This window comes from Pipistrellus kuhlii, unplaced genomic scaffold, assembly GCF_014108245.1.
Source record: "Pipistrellus kuhlii isolate mPipKuh1 unplaced genomic scaffold, mPipKuh1.p scaffold_m20_p_9, whole genome shotgun sequence".
NCBI lineage: Eukaryota > Metazoa > Chordata > Mammalia > Chiroptera > Vespertilionidae > Pipistrellus > Pipistrellus kuhlii.
The window spans coordinates 28,736,188-28,755,851 of NW_023425595.1; the positions used below are offsets into that span (position 1 = coordinate 28,736,188).

Genomic DNA, 19,664 nt, shown 5'->3' on the forward strand with positions numbered 1-19,664 from the left:
CCAGCTCTCACTTCGGTGAAACTCCCCTTGTATTTAACCCCAAGAGCCAGCAGGGGGCAGAGCAGGAGAAAGCTGGTGCTCCAGGGAACACCAACCCCAGGCCAGCCAGCGGCAAGGGCCGTGTCCTCCTGGAGACAAGCCCAGAAGGTCAGCGACTTGCTCAGTCACAGGTGGGCAGGGAGCGGCGTGACCAGGAACTGCCTTCTCAGTCTGGCCCCTCCTGCAGGCCTGGCACACGTTCCGTGCTCAAGAGGCGCCTGCCAACATGACTGCGCCTCGGTGACTTCTCAGACTCTCTCGGAGCCCCAGGTGTTGGCCTGCGGCCCAAACTGGCAGGGCCTGGAGTCCCAGGAGCAGGCTCCCGTCCCAGGTGCCGGGCCTGGCAGAGCTGGGGCTGGGATGCCCACCGCAGCAGGTGTCTTCCCTGCAGGGCACCGCGGCCCCTGGGAACAGTGCTCAGGGAGGAAGTGCGAGGAGGGGGCGGCCCGGAAAGGGTGGGGCTGGCCAGGTCTGCGTGGAGCAGCCGGAGCTGGCTGTCGAGGCAGCAGGTGGCTGAGGTCCCTGTCCCGCCCTGTGCAGGGCCTCGTCGGCGGAGCGGGCCATACCAGCTGAGCAGAAGCCCGCGCAGGGCAATCGCGGCCAGGCCTCCCTGTCAGGAGGTGGCACACACGGCGGCAAGGCCGTTCGGAGTCTGACAGGCCTGGGCGCACCGCCTCGTCCCGGTGCTCAGAGCAACGTGCCACAGGCAAGCCGGTGACCCCCTGGGAGTCCAAATGCTCACGGACCTCGTGGGGATGAAGAGCTGCTGTGCAGAATAAACGAGGGAACGCAGGCAGAGCACCCAGCGCCATGCTTAGCCACCAGCAAGTGCCTTGATTATCAAGCAGGAGCGGGTTCCCTCAGCGGGACGAGGGCACACAGAGGGCACGGAGCTTGTCCGGTGCCAAGCTGTGCCAAGACTGGGCACTAGGTGCTGCCCTCCAAGGCACAGAGAAGGGGACCCACTGTGCTCAGAACCTGACACACTGTGTGCCGGGCTGTGGAGAGGGCCCAGCAGCCAGAGGAGAAAGGTCAGCCCTGAGCTGGGGCAACTACAGGAGCTCCAGGGGGCTGGCGCTGCGGGACCCGAGGAAGCTGCAGAGGAGGGGGGCGCCACGGTGGCCTGCAAAAGCCAGACGTCGCCTTTCAGAGCCACCCTCTGACAGAGGAGGCACTGGGACTGCCTGCACCAGCAGGGGGCAGTGGCGCTGCACCTGAGTCCTCCTTAGTGATCAGAGAGACCAAGCCTCTGCTCAGCCTGGGGCACCTTCCCCTGGCCTACAGGTGGGTCCTGAGCTCAGGGAGGCAGTGGAGCCCCCCTCGCCCACCCCAGGATGAGCTCTGCTGACAAGCAGAGAGCAGGGATGGGAGAGCCGAGGCTGCTGGTCGCCAGGGCCTGTGCGAGGACCCGCAGGTCAGAAGCCGGGGTGACGGAGGCGTGGGGGCCCAGGGAGGGGAGGCAATAGGTGTCCGTCCCGCAGGAGGCACTGGCTGGTGCGGGTTGTTGAGGTGGTTCCCTCCAGGAGGCAGAACACCAGTGGGGAGCAGACCTTCTGCTCCTCGGAACCGCCTCCCGCTCTCGGTGAAAGTCTCCTGATCAGAAGCCTGGACACTTGAACTCCCAGATCAACCAAGTTTTAGCTCCTGGCTCCAGCACCTGAGCCGGGAGCCCAAGGCTCCAGGCCCCAGCCTCCCTCCACCGGCTCCACCCAGCTGTGGGCTCGGGCTGGGAGCCCCGCTCAGCCTGGAGGCACCCTGACGGAGGACAGAAGTCGCTGCGGGGTGTGGGGCCTCCCCGGGCTGTCTGTCCGTCCCAAGGGCGGGGCGTACCTTGGTAGCTGGTGCTGCCACTGCTGCTGAGGTAGGACTCCACCAGGGGGGCCTGCTCCTCCGACTGCCGGGCCCGCCGGCTCCGAGGCCGCCCGTCGGCATTGGCCTGCACCATCAGCGGCTCCTGGCGCTTCTTCTTCTGCTTCTGCTCCAGCAGGGCCCGCTGCAGAGGCACGGACAGGCGCGGGGTCACCGGGCTGGACGGGGCAGCCCTCCGCCTCCACCCGAGGGGGGCGCCCCGCCTGGGGGCAGAGGGAAGGAAGGCCCTGCTTGCCCGGCTCGCCTCTAGGGACTGCAACGGGGGCCAAAGCCCGCTCTGGGCCAGGGCCTCCTGACCGTGGTGCCTCAGGACTCGGGGTCCAGGACAAGGGGGCAAAACTCAGCCCAGGAAGCTGTCCTGGCAGGACCACGGCCCCCCAGTGGCCTGCGTGGCAGAAGGCCCGGGTCCGTACGGGTCCGTGCACTGGTCCGTGCTAATGCTGAGCTGGTAAAGGAGGGAGCTGCTCCGGGGGGAAGAGGGGGAGAGGGACTCTCCCCGCCAGTGAGGACCACCCAGGAGGGGGCGGCCAGGACGGTGAGCGCCCACCCTCCCGCCTGGCCCCAGGCTCACTCACCTGCCGGTCGAGTTTCTGCTGTCGCAGGTTGCTGCCCTCATCATCTAAGACACTGCGGAGGGAGAGAGGGGCGTTCAGGGCCTGCCCCCGAGGTGCCAGGGTTCGACCCAGAGCCCCCCCCCGCCCAGCATATCTGGGTCCTTTAAACCCCCTCCCCCGCCATCACTGCGGAGGGGAAGGGGGAGGCTACTATCGGGGAGCCAGCTGGAGGGAAAGGGCCTGCGCTATAGGCCTGTGCTCGGGGCGCAGGGCTCCTGTGGGATCCTCGGCCCGGCAGCCACGGGAGGCTTCTCCCCTGGGCCCATGAGCAGGGCTGACTGCGTTCCAAGGGGCCTGTCCAGAGGCATCGGGCACAGGCCAGGCCCAAGCCCAGGCTTCGGACCAGGGACCTGCCCACTCAGGCCGCCTCAGATGTCACCACCCCTTCGCCTGCCTCTGGGTCCTTCCGGGGAAAGCTGGGCCCTTGGGGCAGACCCTCTTCCCATCTGTTCAAAGGGAGAGAGCGGCCACGTGACCACCCAGTCCCGCAGGGCAGGGCTGGGGCTGGGTGGGCACAGCAACACACGACCCAGCGACCAGCCACTGGCCCTTCCCTGGCCGTGGGCGTGGCCCAGGCAGCACCAGGGCATCGAACCCTTAGGTGTCTCGCAGACTGACCCTGCCTCCCAGGAAGGCAGAGCACAGCAGGGAGCTGGCAATTCAAGCCACTTAATTTTCTTTCTAGCCCAAGGCACATAATACAGGGGACCTCCGCCCCCGATTCTGTAAGAACCAAGGTCGGGCCAGCTGCGCGGGGTGGGGCTGGAGCCTGAGGGGCTGAGCTCTGGGAACCCCAGTGACACGAGGTGTGCGTGTGTGAGGCTGTGAGCATGTCCCGCGCGTGTGCACACACCGGGAGGCGTCAGATGTGCGAGTGCATCCGCCTGTGTAAGAGGCGGGTGTGCCTGTGTGGGGGTGGGTGCAGTGTGCGTGGACGGGGGAAAGATGAGGCCCCACCACCCCAAAGACAAGGGAAGCCATTGCCACGCCTCCTGACAGCAGCAGCAGCAGCCCTTGTGGCTGGAATATTCATTCACCCGAACTGTCCCTTCCGCTCATCCAAACTGTGTGTGTCTCTGCGGGCTGGGGAGGCAGCCAGAGAGCGGCAGGAAGTCCGTGGCCACAGCCAGCCCGCCCCCCACCCCCCTGGCCACACTGACGAGGGCTCTGCATACCTTAAAGCACATGTGTCAAACACAAGGCCCGCGGGCCAAATCCGACCCGCCAGGCCTTGCAATGTGGCCCGCACCGCGCTGTCATCACTGCACTCCGCTGCGTTTCCATCACAATGACAGTTTATGACTGTTCAGTAAACCATTCGGCCCGCGATTTAGGCTGGATTTTAGATTTTGGCCCCTTCTCTGATTGAGTTCGACACCCCTACCTTAAAGCGACGGCGTCCTACCCACTAGCCAATGGGAAGGCTTTCCTGACACGCACAGCGGCCCTGCACTCGGCGGAGCCCCGGCTGTGACCTGAGCACAGACCAGCCTTATCGCCGAGACCTCAGCTGCCACGGCCCAGGAGAAAACCCGACAGACGCGCCTCTACGTCAGACCTGTCTCCCTCCAACTGCCCACCTGCCTCACACACACAGCTGCCGCCGAGCGCACTGCCAGGACCAGAGGCCGGGAACCAGCTCCTAAACGCCAGCAGGAGCGCACACAGAAGGCACACACCAAGAAGGGCCGGTCCAAACGCTACTGTCCCCGTGTCCGCCGTGGGCGCCAATGCCAGGGTGACTGCAGGCTGGGTGTGCATGGCACCCGGCTGACAGGAGCACCGGGCCTGACATCCATCCGGGCTCCGCTTGCCAAGCTCTGCCCGGGGCACGCCCCGGGCAGCCCGCCATCCCGGCCCTGTGCTGGTGGCCACAGGCGCCCGGCCGCCCGCACACAGCGCGGGCTCTTCCTGCGGCCGGAGTGCCCTGGCTTCCTGGGATGGCACCAGCCACCTGCCCTTTCACAGGGCAGGGCCGGGGCGTTCCCCTGGGACACTCCGGGCACTGGGTGTGGCTGAGCAGGAAGGAGATGGCTTCCATGCATGCGTCATTCAGAAAAGGTGACATCCAGCTGAGAGGGAAGCTCACATGAGCAAAGCCACCTCCGGAACTGCTGGGTCACGGGCCCGCCGGCTGGCAAAAGGTGGTTCCAGCCCTTGTGCCCTCCCTGCCCAGGGCCCCCGTGGTGTCCTTATCTGTGCATGGAGTCAGGGGAGAGGGGTTCCTACCACAGGTCACGGCCCCGCTGCTGTGGACTTCCCACACGTTACACCGGGGAGGGAGGCTGCTTCCCATGGAAACACTCCTCCTCCTCCTCCTCCTCCTCTCCGCCCGATCCCTGACAGCCCCCAGGTCAGGGTACAGACAGAACAGACTTAGCCGCCGACCTTCCTTCGGAGAAAAATGGATGCATCCGAGCGCTCGGCTTGTAGAGAATTCCAGAAGCTCAGATGTCCTGGAAGTGCCCGAGAGCCGCCCGCCCGCCCGCCCGCCCGCCCGCCACCTCACTTCCCACCGGGCGGTGAGGCAGCGGGAGGAGGGCGCGCAGGGTGGGCGGCATGTGCTGGAACAGTGGTCGGCAAACTCCTTAGTCCACAGAGCCAAATGTCAACAGGACAATGATTGAGATTTCTTTTGAGAGCCAACTTTCTTAAACGTAAACTTCTTCTATTGCCACTTCTTCAGAATAGGCTCGCCCAGGCCGTGGTGGTATTTTGTGGAAGAGCCACCACACTCCAGGGGCCAAAGAGCCGCCTGTGGCCAGAGAGCCTCGGTTTGCCGACCACGGTGCTGGAGGGTAAGAGTGCGGCTGGCTGAGCGAGACCTCCCAGGCGGACAGACGACACCCGCACGGGGCCCGGGAGGGGCCCGCGGGGGAGGGAAGCGGGGTGGGCCCTGGGCGGCAGCGGGGATCCCAGGAGGCTGCGGAGTCGCCCGCAGGCACAGGCTCCGCCTGGCCCCCGTGTGTCTGGAGCGCACACCTGTCCCTGGTGCACAGCGGCGTGTTGTTGGGAACAATGACAACTGTGCTGTCTGCGGGGAGAGCGGAACCCAAGCAGCAGTCACCTCCTCCTCCGCAGCCCAGCCTCCTCCTCCCCACCCCCCCCCCCACACACACTCACACACACACACACACACACACACACACACACACGCACACACACACGCAAGGCCCTGCCTGCTCATCGCCCACGGCAGCACCTCCTGGGCACCTTCCTCTCCCACCATCCCGCCAGCCCCCCTCTCCGACAGGCGCACAGAGCGATAACCGTGAGAGGAGGCAGTAATGGCTCTTTAATGACTCAGGCTCCAATTATGGAATCACTGCCAAGCCCAGGCTGCCAGCTGCAGCCCCGCCAGGAGACTCCGCCGGGAGGCGGGGCCCCTGTGGATGGTCTCCCAGCTGACCCTGGGGCTCCCTCATCCCGGTCTCCTCCTGCTGGGGCCAGGCCAGGGAGCCCAGGAAAGCACCGGCCGCTGAGGTGGCCCGTTCACCGCCCAGGGAGACAGCCGGCCTCGGTGCATCCCCCTGCTGGCCCTGAGGTCAGACAGATCTCTGAGGAGTGAACCAGGCTGGACCCACAGCAAGCGCGGGGGCACTGCTCCCGTGGGCTGGAGAAGCCAGACAGGCCAACGTAGTCGGGAAGCGGTTCCGCCCCTGCTCAGACCCACCCCACCAGCTCCAGCTAATCCACGCGAGCTGCCGGGGGCCTGGGGGCCAGGCCACCCCAGGGACAGACCCACTCTCCATGCCCACTTCACACACACACACACACACACACACCTTCCTGTCCTCCTCCTTCCCCCGAAGGCACAGGGGACCGGGAAAAAGGGAAGTGGGCTGTCAGGGAAGAAAAGACCACCCAGGAGCCTGGCTACCACCCCTGTGCCCAACGCTGGACGCCCTCCCAGCCCCCAGCACATCCCGACGCCAGTCAGTGCCCAGGGCAGCGACGTGCAGCCCTTTTCATCTCACGGCACACATAAGCTAATTACTAGAATTCTGAGACACGCCAAAAAATACTTTTTTATTTTTTGCCAATTTAACAAAGGAGGTAGGCATAATTTTCATTCATTCACACCGGATGGCTATTGTGCTGACAATCTAAGGCAGGGGTGGGGAACCTCTTAATGCCGAGGGCCATTTGGATATTTATAATATCGTTCGAGGGCCATGCACAATTATCAACTTAAAAATTAGCCCATATATATATATATATATATATATATATTCAAACACTGAATTAACTCACCCCATTAGCCTTGGCAGGGCCAGACTGGATGATTTTCACAGGCCTCAGGCCAGACATTCCCCACCCCTGATCTAAGGGAAAAGAGGTCAGTGCCTCTGACTAAAGAGTCAGGTACTGCCTGTTTTAAAAATTCCTGTGGCACACCGACTGGAAACCACTGGCCCAGGCTAGGGCTGCTTGGAACATTGTGCGAACAGTGGGGATGGGAACGCGGGGATGGGAGTGGGAGGGGGGCAGTTCGAGACGGGAGAGAACCATGTTGCTCAGGAGCCTGCCAGCCTCCAGCCACGAGGCGCCTCCATTCCAGCCCCTGGCGCCCTGACGTACCAGGTGTGTGAAAACTGCTAGTGCAGCCAAAACCGGTTTGGCTCAGTGGATAGAGCGGCAGCCTGCAGACTGAAAGGTCCCAGGTTCGATTCCGGTCAAGGGCACGTACCTTGGTTGGGGGCACATCCCCAGTGGGGGTGTGTGCAGGAGGCAGCTGATGGATGATTCTCATCAATGTTTCTAACTATCCCTCTCTCTTCCTCTCTGTAAAAAATCAATAAAATGTGTGTGTGTGTGTGTATATATATATATATATATATATATATATTTTTTTTTTTTTTTTTTTTTTAAACTGCTGGTGCCTCAGCCCTGACTGGGTAACTCGGAACTGCTGGGGAAGCCGCCCAGGCTCAATACCCACCGCCCTCTCTCTTGTAAAGCAAGTCTCCCAGGTGGCTCCAATGCCCGGCAGGCAAAAGAGGACCATCGGGAAGGAACAAGGACGTGGGGAGCTGCCGTGAGGCCGGAAGCGTGCGAATGCAGCCTCATGCTCGGCCATGTAAGAAGCTGTAGTCTGCAGATCAGCCGGCCACAGGGGAGACTGTGGAAGGGACTGACCAGCTGGATGGCGGTGTGAGCAGCAGAAGACAAGTGATCGCTAGGGGTAAAGCCCAAGTTCCCGGCAAGTTAGGGTGCAGGTCCCCGGGCCTGACTGGGCAAACGGGAAGACAGAGCAGCCAGGTGCCCACGTTGAATCGCAGGGACCAGCAACAGATGATAACGTGTGGGCGAGAAGAGGCGATGCGAGCAAGCGCCCGCTAGTCCAATTCGACAGACGTTCAGGTTTCTGGGTCATGCCAGAGTCAGGGGAGGTCTCCAGCATCCTGCTTCTCTTGGTGATTAGCCCGTTAACCAATGACCTGGCGACAACACAGGCCTCACAGGTGAAACAGGAGGTAGAGGTCCTAACCTGCTCACCAAGACAGTAGGAATTCAGAAGACTCCGAAAAGCTAGCAAAGAGAAAGACAAGCAGTCACCTGACAGGTCAAGTCACCTATCTGGGTGCCAGCACCCAGGTCTTGCCCACTCAGGCAGCACGGGGCTTGACTTTGGGGGAGTCAGCTGGGGAAAGACTTTGGGGTTCTGTTTACAGAGGCCTCGAGGCGACTGGTCAGGGAGTCAAGGCCATCCCATGGGGCAAGGAGGGCTCAAAGGCTGCCACAGAAGCAGGGGTCCGGAGGGAGGAATTAATGGCCTCCCTCTGCCCGTGCTGACGGCCACACCGGGAGCCGCCTGCGGCTGCAGGACCCACACTGGAGGAGGGCAGAGACCAGGCTGAGGGCCCTCGGTCAGCTCCATCCGCCTGTGTTTCCTCTGCTCCTTCCACCCCAGGAGCAGCAGGAAGGCACCCGCCTGGGCCGGAGGAAGGAGTGGAGAGAGCATCGCCTGGACCGAGGAGCACGGGTGCTGCTCCTCCGCCTCACCAGGGGAGGCCGTGGGCCATGGCGTCTGGGACCGGGGCTCCGCCAGAGGCAGAAGCGCAAGAGCCAGGAGTCACCCCGCTCCCTGGAAAGCAGAGTGAGGAAGGGGTGGGGGAGCCTAACGAGGGCGCGTGGAGGGGAACCAGAGTCGCCAGTCAGTTCACCCCCAGGAAGGCCTTTCCGAGGGTCACAGCCGGCTTCTGGCGGGGGGCGTCCCTGGGGGTCCCCGGGGAGCACCCACACAGGACTCCGTGGCCTGGAAGGACCCTGAGAGACTCCAGGGAGCCCCACGGTGGAGGGTGAGTACTGTGTCCTTGGGTGAGCAGAGAACGTCCTAAAAGCTACCTGGGGAGCCCCTTTGATTCAAAGTCATGGGCATCTTGTCTGTGCCGGGTCACGCCAGGCACACAGCCAAGCACCAGCTGAGGTCCCTGCTCTCCAGGAGTTCACGGCCTGAAGAGAGGAACACAGCCACGCGCAGCACTGAGGACCTGAGGACAGGCTGTCTCACTCACAGGCTCTCTCTCTCACACACACACACACACACACACACACACACACACATACACCCCCCAGTCCTTCCTGACTCTCACCTACAGCTCACAGAAGGCCGTGAATTAGGGGCATTTAACACTCCTCAAGAACAGAGGCGAAGACTTCACCAACGAAAAGGCTTCCTTCTCAGTCAGACTGTGAGATTAATTCATGAGCAGCATCAGCGGAGCCACCTTTGCTCTTAAGAAGATGGCCAGCGATTATCACGGCTTCAGAGAAGCTGAGCCAGGCCAGGGGGCGCAGGTGCGACCGTCGCCAGCAGACTTAACAAGAAATCAATCGACCTCTCGGCCCCAAACCCGGCGACACATTCCAGCTGACACGCTGCCACGTTAGGCAAACCTCACGCCAAAGCACAAGCACACGCGCCCATCCCCCGCACCTGCAGGTAAACAGCCGGGCCTGCCTTCTGCCCCCGTTTCTCTGTGATCACACAGGCCCGGGGCTGTGGCTGCCGTCAGCAGCCCATTAATGCAGGAGGCAAGCTGCATCTCCTCCTCTCAGCCCAGGTCTCCGCTCCGGAAGCCTGCACCCCAAGGCAAATGCTTTCTCAGGCTCAGAGCACGCTCAAAAAGACCCCAGTGGGACAGAAGAGATTCTGGAAACTTCTAAGTATGGCCTGCCCCCAGTTCTACACCTACCCTCCCCGTTGCAGAGCAGAAAGGCGGGGGTGACAGAGCAATGGGACAGCAAGCAGGGCGAGGCCACATTGGGTGTCCAGTTGTTCCTCAGGGCTAGGTTCCCAGGGGGACAGGCCTCTGTACTCCAGGTGGAGTGTGGGGCCAAGAAAGGAACGGGGGCAGGGGTTGGGCCTGGGCTTGGCAAGTGTCACATCACTCCTTGCGTGACGCCAGTGCTCTGGGAACGTGCTGATGAGCAGAGTCCTTCCCAGAGACAGCCCCACACTCCTAGGTCCCACTTTTCCAGAGGCAGGCTCTTTCTAAGACCCGAGAAACCACTCGCTTTGGTCCTTGGCTCCTGGGAGGGCTTCCTTACACCTTGAGCAGCCTGGTCCCCAGTTTACCAGACGCTAAACACATCACCACATCCACAGCCACGACTGCTGCCCCTTCCCTCCCTCCTAAGTGTCTGTGGCCAACACCCCGCCACGTCCACCCCATACAGGCACGTCCACAACACCAGCGGCCACTCGGCCCACAGGAACTGCCCAGGCACCTCTGTGGGGTGGCCAGAAAAGGTTAACGGTATTTTGTGGGGCTGCACTGTCTTCTGAAAGGTCAGCCCATAGGTGTCAAGACAGCCGGGATGCTCCAGGAACTATCTGCCCCTGGCCTAGACGCCTGGTACGCAGCAGCCATTCTTTTGAGACAGCCCAGCCCCAGTGCCCTGAGAGGACTATCTCCCTGGTCCAGGTGAGACTCTGAGGTGTGATTCCATGTGTCTGCAGGAAGCCCTATGGGTGACTTGTGTGTTGGTGAGAGGGGCAACCACAAATTCTAACCTGGAAAGCCATGAAGCCCCCAAAGGAGTCGAGATTAGAGACAACAGCAAGTTCTCAAAAGCAACCCTGAATCCCCAAGCCAGGGGCAGGTGCTTGTTTGCAGAAGGATCTGCTTTCACAAAGCCCCAGGCGGTTTCTGCTGTCTCCATGTTGCATGCTGTCTGGACAGACTCACGGGAGAGCTCTGTCAGAGGTACAGTCTGTCGGTGACTGGAATCAGGTCCCTTCCTGAGCGCAGGCTGTGTTACCGGGCGGACCGGGAAGGCCTGTTTCTACCTCCCACGGGCATGTGCACCTGCGTGGGCAAGAACAGAGTGGACCCTCGCAGTCTGGGACCCTTTTTACACACATGCCTCTCGGGGGAGGCCTACAGGCAGGCCTGTAGCCCATGGCAACCGAGGAGCCAATGGGTGGCCAAGGATCTGGCGCTGCCATGGCAATGAGCTGCTTGACAGTGGTCATGGAGAGAACTGGGTAGAGTGGATGGGGGAGAAGCCCCGGAGACCTCAACATAGGTGGGGAAGTGCTTATCTGAGTGTGCCTGGACTCTGAGTGCTTTTGTGCAGGTTAAGGCAGCTCTGTGTATTGTGAGTTGGTGTGTGTCCAGGAATAGACCTGTTAGCAAGGGGACTGGTGAGGCTCTGAAAGATGAGTAGTGCTTGTGAATGAGTGGTAAGTATCAGGTACTCTCCAAGTACAGCATATGTACGTGCACAGATGTGTAGCCCGGCACGTGTGTGTGTGTGTGTGTGTGTGTGTGTGTGTGTGGAGAGCTGCATGGTGCATGCGTATAGGAGCCGCCTGGGCTCTCGGTTCAGAATAACTGTCTCCAGGAATTCTCGCCCTGAGAGTGTGAATGGACCAGCGGGAGTGGCTGTAACACAGCGGACGCCCCGCGGGGCCGGCCTGCCCGCCGGAGGGGAGCGCGCCGGGCTGTGCCTGTGCCGGCGAGGGAGCCGCACGGGGGCCCAGGAGGGGCTCCCAGCCGCGCGCGCTCCTCCCCGGGCGGCACCGGACCAGAAAGGCCCACCAGGCCCGGGGCACTGGCCCCTTCCAGCAGCCCCGGAGGATAAGGGGCGGAGCGAGACAGGCGGGTTCAGTTCGCCGCCGGTAGGGGGGAGGCCCCCCAAAGTTGGGGTGGGAAGGTCCAGCTCCTCCAACCCGCGCTCCACGTTCTGGGCTCGATGGGGAGGGGGCCCCGCGCCCCGCGCCCCGCGCGGCGACCCCAGCCAGCCTCGGCCCGGCGCCCTCCACCCTGCCCGGCGCCTCCGGGGTGGAGGGCGGTGGGCCGCACCCCCCGAGTGAGAAAGAAAAGAGGGGTCTGGCGCCCCGTACCTGTAGGGAATCCAGTCGGAATGCGGCTTGGAAGTCATGTCTGTCGGGGGCGGGGCGGCGGCGGCGGCTCCGGAGGCCCGGGCCCCAGAGGGTCGGCGCGGGGGCCCAGCTCAGCTCCCCGGCCGCCCCGGGCCGCATCCTCCCGGGCCGGGGCGCTGGGCCCCGCCAAGGCCCGCGCCGCTCGCCAGGGCCCCTGCCGCGGGCTCCGAGCGGCGGCGGCGGGCGCGGCGGGGGAGGCAGCCCGGAGCCCGGAGCGCGGAGCGCGGGGCGGCCCGGAGGCGGGCGGGCGGCGTGCGCCCGGGGACGTGGAGAGGCGGGCGGCTCCGGCCCCGCGCCTCCGCAAGGGCTCCCGGCGCCGAAGGTCCGAGCTCCGCTGGGCGGCGGCGCCTCCCCTCCCGTCCCCTCCTCGCTCGCCCCGCCCCGCCCGGCGGAGACCCCACCCCCGGGCCGGCCCGCGCGGCCTCAATGTCCCGGCCCCCTTCCCGGGGCCGCGCGCCCGGGCTCCACGCCCGCGCACGTGACCGCACCGGGCCCGCGCCCACCCGCCAGGCGGGTCCCCCGTCCTCGGGGCTCAGTCCTTCCTCTGTGAGGCCGGGATAACCTGACACCTCCCTCCCTCCCTCCTGTCTCCAAGGAGGATGGGGAACTGCAGCCCGGATGGGGGTGGGGGGTCCGGCTGTGCAAGTCGGGATGATGGCAGCAGACACCAAGATGTCTCTGGGACCCTGCAGGTCCTAAACTTGGAGGCTGGCCTTCTCCCTCCCAGTGGCTTCATCCCCCACACCCAACCCCCACTCGAGTTCTCACTCCCCCCACCCCACCCCCCCCATGGCTTCTTTCTTCGGTTTTAGAAAAGGAGGTGTTTTCCTCGGCTGCAGAGCAGTCCTTCCTGTCTAAGCAACACAGTCAGGGGAAGGATACCGTGCATTCCGGCCCTTTAAAGTTCTACTATTTAATCTCCACAGTAGCCTTGAGCAGCAAGTGCTTCTAATTCCCAGAAAAGAAAGCCTCAAGAATGCCATCCCGCCCAAGGACTTGAAGCTAGGGGGTGAAGGAGCTGACATGCAGCCAGGGTCTCTGTCCTCCAGGGCCCTTTTTAAGGGCCTCACTTACAAGGAGCAAAAAACCTCCCAGTGAAGATAATCGCACAGTCTCCGAGGGCTGAGGAGGTCCTGGCTGTGTGATTAGCGCCGACTTTACAGTGAGGTGTGGCCTGTTGAGGTGGAGTGGAGGGCAAAGAGCCCACAGCGGCCGAGCAGTGTCCGAGCGGGACCCTCCGGAGCTAACCAGGCTGCCCTGACCGTGTGACCGGTGGGAGAGAGAGTGAGAACTGCCAGCTTGGCTGGGGGGGGGGGGCCGGCCTTCTGCCTGAGTTCACAGCCAGGCCTCTCCGCCCAGAACTCCCCCAGCCGTTCAGCCCTGCCTTGCCTCTATGAAAACAGTAACCAGGATACTGGGAGAGTGTGCTGAGCATCAGGAGCTGTGCTGGGTGTATGTATATACTGTACCAGGGGTCCTCAAACTTTTTAAAGTGGGGGCCAGATCACGGTCCCTCAGAGAGCTGGAGGGCCGGACTATATGAACTACTAATTCCTACTGTAACACCTCGGCTGCGCTCACTGCCCAAAAAACCTGGCGGGCCGGATCAGACTCCTCTGCGGGCCGCATGTGGCCCGCGGGCCGTAGTTTGAAGACTCGTTTCATCCTCTCCACCGCCCGAGGGGAGAGGTGCTATCATCAGACCCATGTCACAGCAGAAGAAACGGAGGCACAGAGAAGGCAAAGACCGTGCCCAGAGTCACACAGCTGGTCAAAGTGTGACGCTAGGATTCCCACACCAGGGGTCTGGGTCAGGAGCCCTTGCCCTGCCTCTCTCCTGCCCGCTCAGTTCTGGCACTGCACGTGCGCGCACACACACACAGCCTGCCTCTGGAGCTGGTCCCTCAGATCCCTCTCTGTCTGGCACAGCATCAACGCTCTCTGAAGGCTGTGACCTCTATTTATTTATCAACCTCCAAGAGCTATCGCTGTCCCCGAGGACACAGAGCAGACACAATAAATCACTCTGGAGTGGGGGTGCAGGGGCAGAAAGTTGGGGCTGTGTCTGACTGCTGGGACACTTGACCTGCGCCTCTGTTTTCACCCCTGTCGGACTCCCAGGAAGGGCAGCAGAAAGGGACTGGTCCCTGTCCTAGAGGCCAAGGCAGCATGGGATCCTCCAAGAGCCAGGATTCTTGGATGAGACCTGCAGAGACAAAAGGCCAGCCCGCCCTCCAGAACAACCCTCCCAACACCCCAGTCTGCAGACTTCCCATTCAGGAACTTGAGGCTGCTCTTCCCCTTTCTTCCCAAATTATCTGACACCTTAAAGCAAGCAGAATCACGCTGGAAGGTCTCAGGAGCCCCAAGTAATTGAATCTATTAAACAGACACTTTCGGTTCTGTCCTAAGGGAGCAGAATCCGGAGGCAGAGTGCGGTGCAGAAATGAGACAGCTTTCCGTGTGTCTCCTCCTGGGAGGCTGTGGGCATGGGACGTGTGGGAAGCAGGGGGCTGTGTGCCAGTGTGTGTGTGAGTGCGCGTGTGAGGTGGCCCTGCAGGCTGAGCCGGTGCGCACAGGAGCGTTGGTTGGGTAGTGTGCTCACGTGCGTGTGCAGGGGGAGGATAGGAAGTGTGTGCTTCGGTGAATTGTAAGGAGTATGTGAGATGGGCCTCAGGAGTTTTGGTAGGGCCAGATCGCATGGCACTCAGAACTGGCAATGGGTTTTCCTTGTCAAGTGGCTCCCGGGTTGACATTTTAAGTGTGTGCCCTTGGCTTCCATCAGAGAGCCACTTCAGAAGCCACGTGAGAACTGCTGTGCTAAGCCATGGTTAAAATACAGCCGTGCTATGCAGTGGCCCTCGAGGAAGGGCCTAAGCTTTTCAAGTTTAGCCTAGGAATAAGGTTCTCTCTATTGAAATGTGGCTACACAGCAGAACCAAACCCCCACCTGTCCAAATCCTACAAGGATGAGGTATCGATATTGGCCATAAATTTAAATTCTCCTCGTAGCATCTTATGCATTTTCGACACAGCCATGGTTGGGCGGGGCAGGGGCGTGGGCTGAAGGGCTGGAATGAAGGAATGCCTGTGGACTGAAGCGGCCCCAAGGAGACCTCACATCTGCCATCCCAGCCGGAGGAACCCAGTGCAAGCTCTAGTTCACCCAAGGAAGAAGGTTGGCATTTTGGCAACAGGCTATTTCCATGGGAAGTCTTATATTTTCTATTTCTAACTGAACAGTATTATTGAGTCTGTGCCACCTCTAGTCAACTGTGGAAACAAGAGGATATGAGTAATAAATGGATTTCTATTCAGATTGGACACCATCTCCCGAGGTGCCCTGCCTAGTAGCTTGGTGCTATATACACTTGCAATCTGAGGCGAGCAATTCCAATCGATCAAATGTTGACTAGACCTGATGGGGCTCAGAAGTCCATGCAGGGCTGTGGCAGGGTCAGGCTCCATCCTGCAAGTCTTGGGGAGCTATCTGCCAAGGAACTGGTGCTCCAATCCAGGCGTGCACAGTGCTGGGGCCCAGGGACAGGGAGGACGGGCAGGCAGTGGTACCAAAGGCGGGAAGTCAGGCTAGAACAAGCCCTTCCTCAGGATGAAAAAGGATGAGAACTGAATTGGGCCTTGAAGGGCGACTAGGATTTTGATAGATAAGGAAGGAAGAGGCAAGCTTAATGGTTACCAAGACTCAGTGACTGGCCAGCGGCTATGCTGGGCTTCTTGCCCAGAGGGCATTCTAGACAGAGCAGATGCCATGGGGATATGCCTCTATGTGACCAACGCACTTGAAAACCAAGGAGCAGACCCGTGTGGTGGCAGGTAGGTGAGTGTGGCAGGAGGAGGGCCAGATCACACGGCCCCCTGAACACCAGCCAGGCCAGGAGTTTGGATTTTATCCTCTAGCCCACTGGGGACCACTAAAGGGTTTTAAGTCAAGAGTAACCTGCTCATGCCAACACCAGTTTGGCTCAGTGGATAGAGTGTCAGCCTGCGGACTGAAGGGTCCCGGGTTCAATTCCAGTCAAGGGCATGTACTTTGGTTGTGGGCACATCCCCAGTGGGGGTGTGCAGGAGGCAGCTGGTCGATGTTTCTCTCTCATCGATGTTTCTGGCTCTCTGTCCCTCTCCCTTCTTCTCTGTAAAAAAATCAATAAAATATATATATATATATATATATATATATATATATATATATATATATATATTTTTTTTTTTTTAAAGAGTAACCTGCCCAGGTATCCCTTTTAAAAAGATATTATTAGGAGCAGAATGGAAGAGAGAGGAGACAAAACCAGAAGTATTGAAAACTGCTGGCTGGCTCTGAGGGAAGTCCAGGACAGAGATAAGCTAGCTCTTAGATGGGCCCTAAGCCAGAGCCCAGTCAGTGCCTTTTCAAAGCTGTTGGGCAGACATCATGGCAGTGTGGCAGCATGTGTGCGGGCGGCCAGACAATATGAATAACTAACTGTAGGACATACGAAGACCACTGCCCTTTTACACATGATTACAGTGCGATAACACAGACGCACCATGTCTTTGAAAATGTAGGGTAGGCACTAGTACAATGAAAAACGTATGTCTATTTTCCAGATCACTGCAGAAGATAATAGCAAATAAAAATCTCCACATCTCCAAAGAATGAACCGTGATCTGAAGGAGACATAAAAATCGGAACGCTTAACACAAGGTACCAGGGATCAAGCCGGATGTAATGGTGCTGACGTGAATGCAAACGCAGAGCCTACGAGACTGGGTCACTCGTGACTGTCATTTGTCATTTGTCGGGTGCATGCTCCTCGCTGGGCACTCCTCTACGGTTCATAAGAGCAAGTATGGGCATGGGGTGATGCAGTGGGGCTCTCCAGGGTGGCTCTGGGTTCATAGACATCACATTCCAAAATGAGGTGGGATAACACCAACTGGGACTTGGAAAGGAGGAGTGAAAACCTGGGCCCATGCCATTAGCCAGCACTCACCTCTAGTCTATGAACAATGAAAGAGACTGGAGAAAGGGTTGGTGGGGGTGTAAGAGGAATTTTAGAGAGAACCCCCAGGACCAGGGAGCCCCAAGGGGTGAAGGTGCTTGAAGGAGACTGCGCCCCCCTTAGAAAGCTTAATATGTGGCCACAATGGTCTTAGGGCCACAGGGTACGGCCAGCTGACTCACACCTGGAAAATCTAAGAAGTGGGTGGCAGCTGGCTACCCTGATGGCCACGAGGGTGCTGCTGCTTCAGGGTCAGCCTGTACCCCCACGCGTGTGGGACCAATGGAGGTTCCAGCAGGTTCCGGCATGAGGGCCCAGATGGGACTGTCATAGATCTCTGCCAGGAGGGCCCTGGTGGGGGGAGGTGTATCTGGGGGAGGGGATGAGCTCAGGTTTCCCAGGGCCTGAGCAAGGAACCATAGTGTCATATGAACCTGTGGGGAGAGAGGGTCACCCACGTCAAGGAAGCTGTACTTGGGGGGACACCCCAGTGATGGAAGGGTCTCCAAGAAACCACAGAAGCACCCCAGTGAGGAAGAGACCCAGCTCCTCAGTCAGGGAAGGACTTTCCTGCCCTCTCCTCTCCTCTTACCTGCAGGTAGCGGGCCTACAGCATTGTGACGGGCAAGAGGCGTTTCTGTTGCTGAGGTTTAAAGGCTTTTTAATGACAATGGACAGAATGACCTTCGGTTACCTGGAAATGCCCGAGAAAGCCGTGGGACTTACCTGCAATTTCATCTAGATTTAGGGGGGGGGGGGGGGGGGAGCATAGTATAACATTAAAGAGACTGTGGGAGACAAAAACAAGGTTTGCTTTGATGATGACTTTCATGAGTCACCTCTCCAACCAAGCAGCTCCGCTTCATCCTCACCATAGCACTGAGAGGTATTATTATCCCCATTTCACAGAAGAAGAACGGGAAGTTACATAACCTTCGAAGTCGCACAAATAATACACGAAAGCATTTAAATGGAAACCCAGCCGAGGGGCGTTCCGAAGCCCGCGGGGTTCACGGCTGGCCCCCAGAGAAAGCCCCGCGACGGTGGCCTCAGCCTTGGACTCGGGGATTCCGTTCTGGAAATCGAGCCGCGGAAAACAGCCAATGGAATAAAAGTTATGCACAGAGACGGTCATCACAGCTTTCCTGCTAATGGGGGAATGGGCAGGAGTGGGGCTGCCCAATGTCTAGCAGGTGGGCTTGGTTGAGTCAGTAATTCTACGTCCCTAGGGTGGATCACTTTGCATCCTAAATACCGGGGATTTAATGTCAGGGAGCAGGTTTATGAGAAGGGACACAATATTGTAAGGAAGTGTAAAGTCCTATAAAGAAGCTCCTCACGCTGGCACATACATGAATGGACTCATAAAAAGTAGCTGAGGGCGAGAAGACACAGACAACTCTATGTGTGAGCTGTTACATAACGATTGGCTAGGCCAGTGGTCGGCAAACTCATTAGTCAACAGAGCCAACTATCAACAGTACAACGATTGAAATTTCTTTTGAGAGCCAAATCTTTTAAACTTAAACTTCTTCTAACGCCATTTCTTCAAAATAGACTCGCCGTGGGTATTTTGTGGAAGAGCCACACTCAAGGGCCAAAGAGCCGCATGTGGCTCGAGAGCCACAGTTTGCAGACCACAGGGCTAGGCCACCCTGGACACCACACCTCCCTTTCCAGCTGGCTCCTCCCTCCAGGGCTCAGGCCTCCTCTTAACCCCAGCTTTTGGCTCCTGAGATCTCCCAGGGACCCCTAAACAATGCACTCCAACATCCCCAACACCACAGTGGGGGAGACAGACGGTGCGTACTCTTGATGCACAATGGATCTGATAAACAAACAAACACCATTTTAAAAGCCACGCCGTTGAAACACCCTTAGTCACCCAGTGCGGCGCGATATATCACCACGAGGACAACCAGCTGGCCACACTCTAATGCACCGGGCATGGAAGACGTCTTCCCTGTCCAGCCAGGCTATTTATCTTGGAGGAGAGCAGGGAAGTGTGGGAGGGGAGCGGAACCTTCGTACCTGCCCCTCTCTCCCTTCGCCAGCTGCACTCTGGGGACCTGCTCAGAGGGCCCAGGCTGGGGGCTGGGAGTCCCAGAGCTGAAGCAGAGTGGCCAGTCCTGGGGAAGCTTCCAGTGTCCCCAGCCCAGCCCTCCTGCCCCTGCCCCACGAGGCCTCTAAGCCCAGCTCTCCTGGATGCCGGCTCTGAGGTTATAAATTGGCAAGGCCTCTGGGGAGGAGCGCCCAGGGCCTGTGCACAGCCAGGAGAAGGGGGCGGTTTCGCCAGCGTTATTGGATTTGCAGATAAGCAACAAGGAATTAAGCCCATCAGGGAGAAGCGCAGAGAGCTCTCGTTTGTCCCTAATGCAGGGCTTATCTAGCAGAGACCTCTCCTTGGTCAGACAGAGCCACTGCCTTTGCGTCCTCCAGCAAAGAACATTTTATTCTGCAACCTTTCCGGAAAGCCTGTGAGTTTGCATTTTCCACCTGTTTCCCCGCCCCATCGTCTAAGAAAACCATGGCTGTGTAAAATGGAAAATGCATTTTGAACCAATCCTACTCTGAATTCCCAAACCAGGCTTTCGAAAGAGAGGACTCAGACGCCGAAGTACATTGTAAACTACTGGCAATGTTTACGATCCCCAAACACCATCTTCTCACTCCGTGGCCCTTCCTTTGGTTGTGAAAGGTTCATAAAGACCAAGCCCTAAGGCCACCAGCTCACCGAAGAAGCCATGT

General features: G+C 59.7%; 1 protein-coding gene across 2 annotated transcripts in view; it reads right to left on the bottom strand.

The window, feature by feature from the left end:
* The window catches only part of TUB (TUB bipartite transcription factor), a 66,671-nt gene that overhangs the window by 11,564 nt on the left and 35,443 nt on the right, over positions 1–19,664 (bottom strand). Inside the window, exons 1-3 of one of the 2 annotated variants that reach the window (XM_036426348.2) lie at positions 11,878–12,283; positions 2,484–2,535; positions 1,870–2,032 (exon numbers count right to left, since the gene is read on the bottom strand). In XM_036426348.2, coding sequence (XP_036282241.1) covers positions 1,870–2,032; positions 2,484–2,535; positions 11,878–11,915 — 253 coding nt within the window. In that variant the 5' untranslated portion in view covers positions 11,916–12,283. Of the gene's footprint in view, positions 1–1,869; positions 2,033–2,483; positions 2,536–11,877; positions 12,284–19,664 lie in introns of those variants that run through there. The other variant, XM_045577458.1, reaches the window with a different exon arrangement.